Raw genomic sequence first — 14,035 nt, 5'->3', positions numbered from 1 at the left:
CCTACGATTGAAAAACATAATTTTCAAGTCGCGTACGTCAATTTTGTTACGAAAAACAAAATCGATGAGAAATCGACTATGAATGTCATCGTATAATATTCGAAGTTGAACTGAATTGGGGTAAATCAAGAAGCTATTCCATACTTAGAACAAGACAACCATAAGTATTCTTTATGGGCATTGTATAATATTTTATCATGTGTATATATTGTTTATAATTTTTGTTAATTGCATTTTTAATTGGGTTGCTGTACTTTTGAAATATATGACATCCATATTTTTATGGGCATCTTTTTATCAGCCACCTCGTTGGGCATTTTGCCTGTTGTGGCGTTGTATTTGTATTAGTGTTTTCGAACTATTTCACGTAATTGGCTCTGAATGTCCTGCAAACAGTTTTTGGCCCGTGAACAGTGAAAAGCATCCACATTTTAAGTTGAATTTTATCCTGGGAAAATGCAATGCATGCATCGATCCAGTGTTTACGTTCAGAGTATGAATGTTTTAATTTATTTTTTGTTCGCTCCGGTGCGTTTATTTTTTAACAGTTAGTGTTTAAAAATGCACATTTGTAATCACTTGTCATTTGGAATAGGCTAGAAAGATAGTCAGTTGATTAGTTTCTCAATTGTTTACCTGTAACTACAATATAATGCATTGATGAGTCTGGAGTATCAGTCTATGGAGAAAAGTAGATACAGCATCTTAGCACTTACATAGTACAGGGGTATCCCATAAATTCGTGAACATTTTAAGAATTCATTAAACTTGAAGGAAATATTCCCGCTATATTTTTGAATGCAGTTTGCGAAGAAAATAATGTCACACACGGTGGTGGTATTATTATTTTTTTTTTTTTGGTACGCCAAAAAAAATCCAGTTCAAATTTTTGTCGATAGAGCGTGCTGCAAGGAAGCAACCCACTTGAAATATGTAAATCAGGTTCGTATAAAATGTCGGGTGTACGATTAAACAGCTCATTTCTGAACTTTTCTATTACTGCCGGTTACATAAGGTTTTCGTTGTGATGTTGACAATGACGGAAAAAGCAGTATTGATCAAGTTGTTTTACCTTAGCCCATTGGCGGGGATTGACTTGGAAGTCTGGGGGGGCAAGGCCATTATTGCTGGGGGGGCACGATGATGATGATGTCAGCTCATATATACATGTATACATTAGATCAGTCGACCCCGCCTTTGACGCTGGGGGGGGGTCAATGCTCCCCCCCCCCGTATCTCCACCCATGCCTTAGCCACGAATCACAGGCTGAAGCTTTACGGACGTTTCGGACATAGATTTTGGATAAAGTCCTTGGTCCAATTGAGGCTCCCGGGCCGCGCCCGGTTGGGCCCATGCGTTAAGACGGCACTGTATCTCCTTATGTTAAAGAAAGTTCTTTCAAACCAGTGTTCAGTTTATTATTGAACGCATCGTCTCTTATATATACTTCGATTTATAGAATGACATACAGTGGATCTCGCTGTTATAGTGTTTTTCAAAAAAAAAATTCCGTCATAACAACCTTGTGAGCGGGAAAACGCTTTAAACGGGAAATCTTAGTGATAATTACTTAGTGTTGGGACCACGAAACTAAGTCGTACAACGCGGGAAAACGTTTCTAAATAGGGAAATTATAAGCGGGATCGACTGTATACACACTGCTTTTATTTTGCAAATTCTGTATAAACCGATTGGCATTATTCCGTGGCTGGACAATCAAGAATCAGCCTCTCATCGAAAAAATATGAACAGACATCCAAAACAAGTGTAATAACCTTAAGATTTGAATTTCTAAAGTCCAAATGTTCTAGCTAGTCCTATGGAAAAAAATATATATATGTATAATGCAATTTCAATTTATAGAGTTCAACCGTTTCCACTGAAATCTATCCTTCAAGTAATTATAATTAAGGCTGAAGAGTGACTAATTAGTCCTAAGGAAAATAATCAGCGGTAATCAAATTAATCACAGATAGTTCTATCGCTTGTTCTCATCCGATCCCGGCTACGACTGCCGACATGATCATGCTGGCACTAGACACTTTGTTCTTGACAAATACTCGTTTGCGGGGGAACCATTTTCGCGGAAAGCCAAAGCAGTTACTAAAGCCGCCTCCTTTTGTCCAAACTATTCCAAGAATCTATAGTCCGTGTATGTGTTCCCTGCTGTGTTCTTGAGGACGACTCGGGAGGAGAGTTAAAAGGCAGAGAGAGAGACAGAGAATTCCCCATTTTCCTGCCTTTTACTTTGAATTTCAGATATCTGCTAGAAGTAGAAGACGCGACAACGACAAACCTCCAGTTCCATCAGCCTCTCTCTCTCTCTCTCGAAGCTTTGATGCTATGAAATGGGCGGATTCGAAATGTCGTATACAGATAACTAACCGATTGACTATTACAATAAGCCCCCGGAATGATTTAACCATTTTACCACTCCTCTTTTCGCAAGTGGCGCCTAACGACCCCCTCGAGAGCCTGTTATCTCCTTCCTTCAGGTTTACGGAATAATGGATGGTCGTGATCGCTTAATGAGCTAACTAATTTGCCACTGTAAAGGCTTAAAACTGAGAGGATAAAGCGTCCTGTTCTGCTAAGAACATACAGCCGTCTCTCTCTCGCGATCCTTCCACTCTCCGGCTAGTGCAAGATAAAACAGTTGTTCTCCGAGAGAATATTCCGGCTGTATATTATATTAAATCCATCACACAGATATCACTGTAATCCTCCTTTCTCAAGTGTAGCGCTTAAGAATAGCAATAACTCATCCGCGTGGTTGTTCTCAGTTTGACGCTGATACTATTAATGAATTGCCATTCCCCGTATCATTGTTAGAAATTGAATACTTGTTTTTAGGAGAGAGAGAATTTTTAGGCATCGGGATTTTAATATTTTGCCACGTGTGGAAATTATCTCTTACTTGAGACATATATAGGAGTATTAAAAAAAAAATTCCAATCCTTTTACCTTATCGAAACATTGGAACCTCAATTATCCTACGTGATTGCGACAAATCTAAATTCCCTCCAATTATCAAATATGCATGAATTTAAACATACAATATATCGTCTATACCAGCGTTTCTCATTCTAAGTAGGTCTTAGACAGACACTAAAACTTTACATATAGAAACGTAATCTATATGCATATGGCCATCTGGTTGGCCTTTGTCATTCACGAGCTATTAGTTGATTGTTGACGCCGTCCATGTACGGTGCCTTTCAACATATATATACGCTCCAAGGTTGAAATATCCCATCTGCTTCCATAGCTTAGATGGTAGAGCACTCGTCCGGCAAGCGAGAGACCGGGGTTCGAGTCCCCGTGGGGGCAGTGATGAATTTTCTTCCTTGCAATCTTCATCTCCACAAATAACCAGTCTTTCGATGAATCTCGTGTTGAACTAAAACTTTATTCTAACTAAACGGATTTGAAAACTATTCGATTGTATTTCGTAAATACAGTCGAACTTCGGTACAGCATATATTTTATTTAACGTCAATTTTTAATGGTTACCGCAAGGAGCGTTTTGGGCCCCCGGGCAAAGTTTTTTTTTTTTGAGGCCCTTCCTAACAAAGTCATAAAAATTTCAACCTATTCTATATTTTGTGAGCCTCTCTCCCTTGTCTTGTGGAACCGAAGACGTGACCGGGTGGGCGGAATTAACCAGTGCGTTAAGACGGCACTGGTTCCTGCCATCACGTTCACGATCTTACTCATGATTAAGTCACCCATAAAGGCATTTCGTAGATCATAAGCAATGTAATAAGCACGAAGCCATTTTCGTTTGATCCGATAAATTATATAAATAATATAATTAACAGGAATTAGAGGGTGGATTCATCCATGATTCCTTACAGAGAGAAAATCACGGTACAGTACCAGAATTCCGCGAAACGGATTGTGGTTTCAAAACTCGGTTCGAGTGTATTCACAAACCAGATCAGTTTACGTTACGTGTTTTACGCCGGTCGTTCACTGGAAGCTACGGGAACGCGAGAACACCACCATCACCAAACATACTCCCGCTCAGTCCGCATGGGAGATATAAGCTGCTTACCTTAAGGGGGTATGAGTATGCTGGAAGAATCGGGCGATGTAAAAGGAACGAGAACAAATCGCGTGTATGCGCAATACATTTTATAGCTCTCTTGCTCATACACGTGGCTTGTTTTTGCTCCTTGTAGCTTCCAGCGGACGACCGCTCTAAGTGTATCAGAAACACGCTACTGATGACGTAATAGTTTTTAGTTTTTATGATTTCATTTGTAATTGGGTTCCAGTATTTTTAATATTAGGCGATATGAAATAGGTATGAACCAGAGGCATACGCAGGATGGGGGAGGGACATAGGAGGCCCGTAATCCCCCCTCCCCAAACTTTGATCAATGATATACAGGGAAGAAAAAGTAGAATACCATCATAAGTTTGTCAAACACATGTAAACAAGTAGCTTGAAAGGTACTTAAAATAAGATGGCCAGATGCATTTCTCTCTCTCAAGGGAGTGGCAAGATGAAGAAAGATTGCGTGGGCTCCCACCACTGCAGTTAAGGGTTAATAGAGAGGCTTATATGGTATGGCCTGTGCTTGACATATTTGAGGGGAATATACATTTTACCATAATGAATCAAGACAAGTTCATATGTATCACCATATAATTTATGAACGATGAAAATATTCTGAATTCTTGATTTCCAACTCGGCCTCATTGAAAATATGGGGAAAAAACGGGACTTTTTTTTATATAAAAATATTGACTGTCAATATTACTAGAATGTCACGTAAAATACGTATAATATGTGGTCACTCTATACGTACAAGTTCCTAGTCCCAGTCAGTGCCGTCTTAAGGCATGGGCCCACCCGGGCACGGCCCGGGGGCCTCAAGAGAAAAGGGACCTCACAAAAATGAGATCCGTTTGAAATTTCCGAGAATTTGCCTGGTAGGGCTTCAGAACGATCACTTGGCCCGGGGGCCCATGATGCTCTTAAGACGGCCCTGGTCCCAGGGAGGCAGAAACACCGCTCATCTGACCCGCGGTATGAAAAGGTTGTGCAACCGTGATCTAGTGTTCCCATATATGCTAACACTGAATGTATTGAATCGAACCATGTTTCATTACTAATTATAAAAATGTGATTCTATATGTTCCCGGATTTCGCAACGAGGTTTCCGATTCCAGGATTTCCAGATTAGCGATTCATAAAAGCCCAGTTGTCCACCATCACTATTCATGTCAAGAATCCTTGCGAACTATTAATCCTCCCCGTGAACGAAAGGGAGCGGAAGAGATTGACCTACGGGAAGTGAAAATCGATTCCCAAGGATCAGATGGAGCGTGCCAAATGAATGGTTATACATTCTCTGATGTGTGTTATAATATTAATTAGTTCCGGGATTAACTTCACCGGCGCTATTCAGTGAATGGCACTTCGATATTACATGTATGTATCTAACGGAAATTCCACATCGAAGGGATTCCACACTCGCAGAATGAACCTTATCCTACGGCATAAATCAAAGGATTTCCGAAAAATATGTAGGCTTAAACTGGTTGATACAGGGTGCTGGGTAAATGAGTACACAGCTTTGAGAGTGGGTACCGTAAACGCGGGTAACTTTAGGTCTGGATTGTCACTTTGTCCCAAAACGAAAAAAAAATCTAATATTCGCCGCTGGGTTGCAGCAGTGCTGTTTTCATATAACTGTGGAATGCACGTGTTTTATTGTTGTCGAAGTATCGTCCGTGCAAGAAATCCGGTACATGTTTTAGTTTGACTATGTACCAAAATATGAAGCCAATATCCCTTCATAAAAATATTAAATATCTTTAGTGGCATTTTCACTAGTAATGCCACAAACAAGAAAAATCTTTCCGCTGCTTGTGGGCACCTGGACTAAGATTCGTCCCCGCATTGATAAGTCCTCTATAGATTACCCTTTTCGCGTGTCCTGTCTTGCATGTTTTTATGATTTCCATTTGTAATTGGGTTCCAGTATTTTTAATAGTAGGAGATATGAAATAGGTACGAACCAGAGGCACATGCAGGATGGGGGGGGGGGGGGTCATAGGAGGCCCGTGATCCCCCCTCCCCAAAACTTTGATCAATGATATAGAGGGAAGATAAAGTAGAATAACATCATAAGTTTGTCAAACACACATGTAAACAAGTAGCTTGAAAGGTACTTAAAATAAGGGGGTGGGCGGGTCGGCTGAACTGTTTTGTGTTCACAAAGCACATCAAATGCGTTGTCCTTGAGTAATTTGTTGGACTCCCGTGTATAAGCGAATACATGCTCCTCAAACGAAGGAACAGGGGATTTGGTTCGCCGAAAAAATTACATCATTAGCATGGACAGTAGGGTGATGATGTAATTTTTCGTCACTGCTGGATCACCGCTGCATCCCCGAACCTCTAAATCGTCTATGCTCCTGCATGACGTGGACAACAAAACTACTCGTGGATACAATTTTCTTGTATGATGGAAAGTTGTTATCGCAACCTATTTGTGCGTAGGTGGAGTATAAAATAAGAAAAGAAGCAAACGTTTTGGTGTATTTATTTATTATTCCCCCTGAAAAATAGTTGATCAGGTGTGGCGTGGAGCCACCTTGCATTCGGAAACAAATTGGTTATCATTGGCTATAGCCAAGACCAGACAAATCCACAATAATTCCATTAATCGCATCGATAGCTAAATAAAAAGGAATTGCTTCAAATTACTCAAATGTTTGTTTTGAAGCAAATATCTTCACACTGACTGATCAACATCTCTGTAATTTAGAGGAAACATTGATGAAGAAGACGAGAGCTCAATGTGCTCGGTACTCCTCACCAACTAGCAAAGCAACGGTAATCTATATCATTCCATTAATTGATGCTTAAAACATAAATTATAAAACTTAAAACACGAGCTGAAGAGTTTTGTACGTTCATGTGCAAAATGATCCCAGTGCATACATAGCTAAGTTCACTACAGCTGTGCCAGAAGATGGCGATCAGACTCACTATGTTGGGGTTCTAATCTCGAAAGGCAGTTCAATGAGAAGCGGTACTACCTTTGGATCCATGATCGACCTTTGGAAGGGGTACAAAATTCTTAGGGAGTTGGTCGCAATAAATTTATTAAAGAGAAATTTTGAGGTTTTAGCTTTCAAATAGCGTTGAAACTAACTGATATTGGTTATGATAATACGTTAAGGTGTTTCCATTCGATTTTTTTTTTTTTTGATTTTTTCTAAATATTGTTTGCATCAATAATATATTTTTTATCCTCTGGTGTGGTATAGGGAACTCTCGTGCCCCCTCCCCCACGCGTACTTCTCTGATCCTCATATGCGTTAGGAGGTAGGGGGTGGGGGCAAAACTGACGAAATTTTGCTTCCAGGAGGGAGAAGGGGGTTTGAGTTTTGCTGATTTTTGCAGACGGGGGGGGGGGAAGTAAAAAAGTTCTAAAAATCGGCTGACGTAATAATTGAATGGTCGTAATTGAACAGATATGCGAGAGACTTTTCTTCAAGAGCCATGGGTCCCATCGCTTCAAGCATATTTTACAGTGTTTTAAAATAGGAATATTTAATACGGGTCAAAGATACCTTAACGTATGGTCTAGGTTGGCCCAAAATAAGAACAATTAAATTTCATAAAAAAACATTACAGAAAGTGTGGATTTGTGTTTCATCACAGTCTTTCAGAAGAATGTTTGAACTGTTAAAAAATTAACTGGCAGTCACTTCGATATTCAATCTGAGCACAATAGTCACTTTTTAGACAACTTGTACATGTTCTTCAGAAAAAAAAAATCAATTGACTAACATCTTTGCTGCTATTATGAGCAATTGACTAATAGAAAAGGCTGTATATTCAGTATGTTTTATTTCGTAAATGATGCCTTTGAGTAGAGAGAAAAATGTTCCAGCCATTACAGCTCAGTATTTTATGAGATGCCTTCCAATTTGTTCGGACGCCGAAACACTTTATAGAAATAACCCTCAAAAATGACCATCATTGAGACCTACAGTATGATGACGATACTCATGGGGGGGAAAAACGAAGTAAATAAACTTTCGGCCTTTCAGAATTTTTACTTTATTTTGTTTGTACTTTTCCCTCTTTCCAACCAAAAAAAAGGGGGCATCGGTTTGATCGAACATCCCACGCAAAAAAGAACCTGAAGACGTTAACCGATGCATCTAGCTATGCATTCATGTAACGTATACACGCATTTTTTCTTCAGGAACCCACTTTCTTCCAGAGTAAAAGAGTCAGTCTAGTGGTACTCAACTTCCAACCCCATTGAATTGACGATCCGGATTTCCTGTTACGTTATTCATGAAGACGAGCCGCAATTCTGACGGTTGAAAGCAAATAGTAAAGAGTAAATAGTAAAAAAATATACAATAATAATAAAAGAGATGAAAAAAAATATATATATAAACATCAATCCCAATGGGGTTTCACCATCACTACTACATTCATTCACGGGTTATACAAGAAATTAAAGTCCCTCCCGATAAAAGAGATGAGAAAAACGGACTTTCGTTGAGAAAGAACCTCATTGACTTTTCAAAACCATACTTAGATATTTAAAGGCTCAAAAAGAAAAAGCTTTCAATCAAGTTTATCGCAAAACATTTTTCTTCTTTGATGAAATTTTACCGGAGTTTTACTTACGTCGGGGGTTTTTCCGGCTGCATTGGAAAAAAAACTGTTTCGAGCAGCATTTGAAGAAAAACTGTTTTGGGTATTTAGTGAAAATGCAAAAGAAAAAGCTAATGAGAATATTTAACACTTTAAGCTTAGACTAGCGTCAGACTAAATCACTAAACCACTTTCGAAATGCCATGTGTGTATCAATTGAGAACGCTTTCTTTTGGTTTTCAGCTGGTGAAAAACTAAGGAGTATAGGAAAAAGTGATTCCATGTTGGAATCAAATTTACAAAATGTCTGGTCTTGTGAGGATTAAAATTAAATCGTTGTGATTTTGACAGTTAATAAGACTCAAATCCAGCCGAAATAGTGCTAGTCCAGCAGCACTTGCTTATGATATGGGTTCCGGGACTTACGTGCCGTCTATCAGACCTATTACTCAGTTTAGTGACAATATTAGAGTACAGATAATTAGCCTTTTTAATTCGAAACCCCCTCTACTTGTAAAAGGTTTCTTCATTGGAATTGCATTTTTGGTTGCTTAAGCTGCTATGTCACTTTGCAATTTTCGAGTCGGTGTCATGGTCGTTGAGAAATTCTCCATCGCTTACTTTATCATTGGCTTCCGTGAATCTTTTCTCAGTATTATTTTTAGCATCCAGAATAGCGTTTTATAGCTGTATTTTCCTTTCGTAGGGACGAGCAATTGGTTATGGGTAACTTATAGACCTATTATACATTACCGTATTACTCTGCCGTACACTAACTCCGGTCATATCACCGTACAGCAACTTCCTACCGATGGAATTGGGGGGGGGGGGAAATGAAGGCGCAATCTACCGGTCGTCACCCTCAAATCGGTAGATAAGAGTAGCAAGGGTAACCTATGCTTTGTTCCTACAAGAAATTGAATTTCCCAGTTAAAAAAAAAAAGGAAAAATGGAATTCACTTCAGTGAAACCATTTGATTTTTCATATACCATACTGTATTTGGAAGCTAAAAATTGCTCTTGATCAGGATAACTTTTTCTTCCTTCGATGGAATTTAACCAGAGTTTTATTTATAACAGCGTTTCCATAAAATACTGAGCTGTAATGGCTGGGGATCTTTCCTCTCTACTCAAACGCATCATTACGAAATAAAAAATACTGAATATACAGCTTTTCTATTAGTCAATTGCTCATAGTAACAGCAAAGATGTTAGTCAACTGATTTTATTTTTCTGAAGAACATGTACAAATTGTCTAAAAAGTGACTATTGTGCTCCGAAGAAATATCGAAATATCTGTCGGTGTAAAAGAAACTATTTGGGGCAGTATTCAAAGAAAAACAGTTTCGGGCCGCATTAAAAACAGTTTCGGGCCATACTAAAAAATTGAACGAAAGCTGATAAAAAAAAGTTTAAATAAAAGTTACCTACTCTTTCTTCATGTCTTTGATGGTAAACAAGACTCAAATGTAGCTGAAATGTTATCAACCAGGCGGCACGCCGATGCCTATAAAATACGGAATCAACGAGGCGTTTGGCGTCTGTCTGAGCCTAATGTTAATTTTAGTCGCATTGTTAAATAGAGTACGTTGTAATTCATTTTTTTTAAATTTATGAAGCACCTCGTATCAAGCGTTTTCTTCATTTGAAGTGCGTTTTTTGTCCCCTTTAGTTGCTCTGTCACATTGTCAACTGCGAATCAGTGACACGATCGTTGATTTTCGTTTTCTTCATCGTTTACTTTTTCATTGTCTTTCGATTATTTTCAATACCATTTCTGTTGGACTACCCGACAGGATCCGTATTCATCAGTAATTTGTTCCGGAGCTCATGATGAGTATCGAACTCATTAAGTTTATGTTGTATTCTAAGACAAAAGGCGTTGAGCAGAGATGCATTCTTCATGGCTAAAAAAGGCGTTTTAAAAGCCAGTTTTTTCCTCGTAAATGATAAGGCAAGTTTCGAGCATGCTGCAGGTGTGTTATTCTCGTGAAAATGTGGTAAATACCGAGAACGAAGATATGACCGAATTGGTTTTCATAAAAAATATAGGTACAGTTGCTCACAGTAAAATAGTCAATAGTCACATTTACCGTTGCTGTAAAAACTCGACGATCATCTGTCTTTGGTTTGCTAAAATAATGGATTGCGATGCCTTAAGCCTAGTCTTAGGGTTGAATTCGATGACATTTTCAGAGATTCTCAAGCAATCTCAGTATCTCGTTGCCCCCCAGTATGGTTCGTCAAGTTTACGACTTAAAATATATTGTAAAATAAATGGTAATAAAAATATTGCAAAACTTTCCACTGATCTAATAACCATTTTTACCTCCAATACGATGAATAACATTTGATTGAAAAACTAAAAGTTAAATTTATTTGCAGTAATTCAGTTAGTGGAAATAAAGGTATTAAATTTTCGATTTTATGCATTTCTAATTTACAGTGAAACCGCAGAATGTTCAAATAACGACTCCTCAAAGGGTGCTGTCCTCCGGGGAAGTGTTAGAAGTTAGCTGCCAGAGTGAAGGTTCCAGACCTCCTGCTCGAGTAAAGTGGACCAAAGGTAACGAGCGAATGGACCAGATGGCGATCGAGAACGTGTTCGGGGACATCACCGCCAGCACGTTGACGTTCGTGGTCAATCCTGATGACCACGGCAAAGTCTTGACTTGCAGAGCTGCCAACCCAGAGCTTCCGGAAAGTGCCTTAGAAGAAACCTGGAAACTCTCCGTACACTGTAAGCATTTTTTCATTTTCGAAAATAGTTTATCTGAATGTGTTTTTTATTAAATTATATTTCATCATTTAAGAAATCTCAATTTTTTGCATTTTGCAGCTATTTATAATTAAAAAAATGATTTATACAAATGGAAGAGATATATTTGCAATATTTAAGTAATCAAGTATGTAAATATTATCATTGCTTCATTCGGCAATCATTTAATGATGTGAAATGTATATTATATTTTACATATAAATGCCAATTTTTTTTGATTACGTACCACAAAACTAAAATATTCAAGTAATAAATATTATTCATGAAATCGGTTGCACTTTGACATGCGGTCACGTTGAATGAACAGCCCTGACTTTCTGAATACCGTGGCCGGATCCAAAATGGTTGTAAGTTGAAAGGGTATGAATTTTTTGAGTAGACTCACCATGTTTCAATGGGTTAAGAAATTAGATATATTATATCTAGCTAAACAAACATAATTACTAAGATGTGTGCTGTGGGAACTTGATAAATTTTGCGTGGTTTTCCGACGTCGATTCACGAATTCCGGTCCTGTCTATCATTTGAAAATGTCTCTCCGCAGAAAGCAGACAGAAATTCGACATTAGAGATATATAACACGATAATGCAAACATTATTCAGTTTGGCGTCAAAATATAGAAGGCAGATGGCAGCACCACAAGAACACAAAACAAACACAACTCTGACAACATAAATACATTAGGGGACATGCACGCACAAAACGCGTTGTGGCACGTATAGACTCGATAGAATTTCCGGCAATGGACGGTACGAGATGTATTTAGGTTAAGTGGTAGTAGTTGTGACAACTTAAGAACTCTCTCTCTAAGTTCCTAATCAAGTTTTTCATGATTAGAAACAACATATTTCAGAGCAAAAAATTTATTTTCATCCGGAATCGGAATAGCCTACAAAATTGTGAATGTGCCCCTTTTTACTTACATCGAGGTAATTCGTTTGCAATTGGTGTAAAAATTTAATTCTGCGTTGTGATACACGATAAGTGAAGAACTCGGAAAGAGTTAGCAAATGGGTAAATAAGTTATGCTCAAACGGCCTTGTGCCGTAGAGTAGACAAAACACTGTGCAAGATTCGATGTCTGCATATCCTTACAGTATACTGTATAACTGAGACGAGCTGAGATATAGAAGAAATTTATTTATGACGTTTTCAAGGTTTTTCCCTACATTCTACGGACATTAGGCAATTTATTTAAAAAATACTGTCCACGCTGCTTAATGTAATCACATCGGGACTTGGGGTTTCTGACAACAACAACGGAACGATAACTATATCCAAAAAAGTCCCGTTTGTATGTTCCATGACCATAAATCCCGTTTGTTCGAACGTGCTGTATGGTAAACGGGTATTGGGAAAATGGAACTTTAACTGCTTTTCTCTTCCACATAACTGATTGCAAAATGTTCAATGATTTCTATTTTTTTTTTGTTCTATTTTAATACGAGAACTTTTCCTCCCCTCAATCTAAAATTCTGCATTTGGTTCTTCACCAACCGTTCGAATGTGGAACTGCTAATGTTAACCACAATGACGATGTTTTCTCAATGTGCAGCACTATACGTTTCATAGATCCCTTGTAAAAAATCTCTCAAGAAAAGTAATTTGAATCTGTTCAACTGAAAAAAACTGATCAAAATCTGAAAGGAAGTACTTTTTTTTTCTTCATATATTTGCCTTCACTATAAGAAAGCGATTAAAAAAGCAGCTTCTCTCAAGTATATAGATCACAGCGAATGCTATGGACTAATTAAGACATCAAGTACGAAAATTTCTATTAATATGGGAGGAGACATGACACCTATTATTCTATGTGTCATGTTTCGAAATGGAAAAGTTCCTTTAAACGAAAGAGAACACCTGCTAGCTTCCTACACAGTCTAATAACGATAACTCAAAGGAAGAAAATTAAGTTTGGTTGAACCCTAGCTTGATATTGAAAACATTATTTGATGAAATTCCGGTAGCAAAAAACGATTTTTTTTCCCATGTAATATACTGATCCATTCCGTTACTGACAAAAGTGATAACATTACTAGAAGAATAACATTATCCGTGATTCTAATAAGCGGCGTCGACTGTAATTCCAGTTTAATCGAATGAATTTGATCCACATTCCACGCAAGATTCGCCAAGACCGCTTCATAAGTTCGTAAGGCGGAGAGTGATTGCAGTGCAAAGAAAATAACAATGTCAAATGGTATATGCAACCGCTAGAAGGAAAACAAAAACAGCAGCACACACACACACCGGCTGTTTCCTCCAGAAAACGCGTTGTTGTATTATACACCCGATCGCAGGAAATAACATTCCACTTTTCCACCTGAAGACACATTGGTTTGTCACAAGCAGGGAATTCTTATCTAAAACCAGGCAGCATAAGATATATCTTGTCAAAAGCACCTTTTGTGCCAGAGAATAACACACGAGTGGGAAAGAAGAAGGAAAAAAAACCATACATACACATATTTTCGTCGTATTTCTTATTTTTGCAGGCAAACATTTGTATCTGTATATGCCAACTTTTGTATTCTCGGTCTGTCAGATTAGATAGGCAATGTCTAATCTCCACGGTAGGTTTAAAAACGAACAGAATTCGTTGTTGTGTTCGTT

At 38.2% G+C, this 14,035-nt stretch overlaps 1 protein-coding gene and 1 non-coding gene across 4 annotated transcripts in view; both read left to right on the top strand.

Annotated features, from left to right (window-relative positions):
* LOC149063901 (adhesion molecule nephrin-like) overlaps positions 1-14,035 on the top strand; it is a 479,700-nt gene that overhangs the window by 388,215 nt on the left and 77,450 nt on the right. For all 3 annotated transcript variants that reach the window (XR_016195721.1, XM_089254947.1, XM_089254948.1), the window contains exon 6: positions 11,089-11,382. Coding sequence is in view for 2 of the 3 variants with exons in the window: in XM_089254947.1 (XP_089111073.1) it covers positions 11,089-11,382 (294 nt within the window). In the remaining variant the exon portion in view is untranslated. The remainder of the gene's footprint in view (positions 1-11,088; positions 11,383-14,035) is intronic.
* TRNAA-GGC (transfer RNA alanine (anticodon GGC)) lies at positions 3,260-3,331 on the top strand. The gene has a single exon. It is a non-coding gene; the product is annotated as a tRNA-Ala (tRNA).

This window comes from Pholcus phalangioides, unplaced genomic scaffold (genome assembly GCF_987345545.1).
Source record: "Pholcus phalangioides strain wild (caught in Gottingen) unplaced genomic scaffold, Ppha-v1.0 ptg000042l_1, whole genome shotgun sequence".
Taxonomy (NCBI): domain Eukaryota; kingdom Metazoa; phylum Arthropoda; class Arachnida; order Araneae; family Pholcidae; genus Pholcus; species Pholcus phalangioides.
This window is presented reverse-complemented; position numbering and strand designations above follow the sequence as displayed.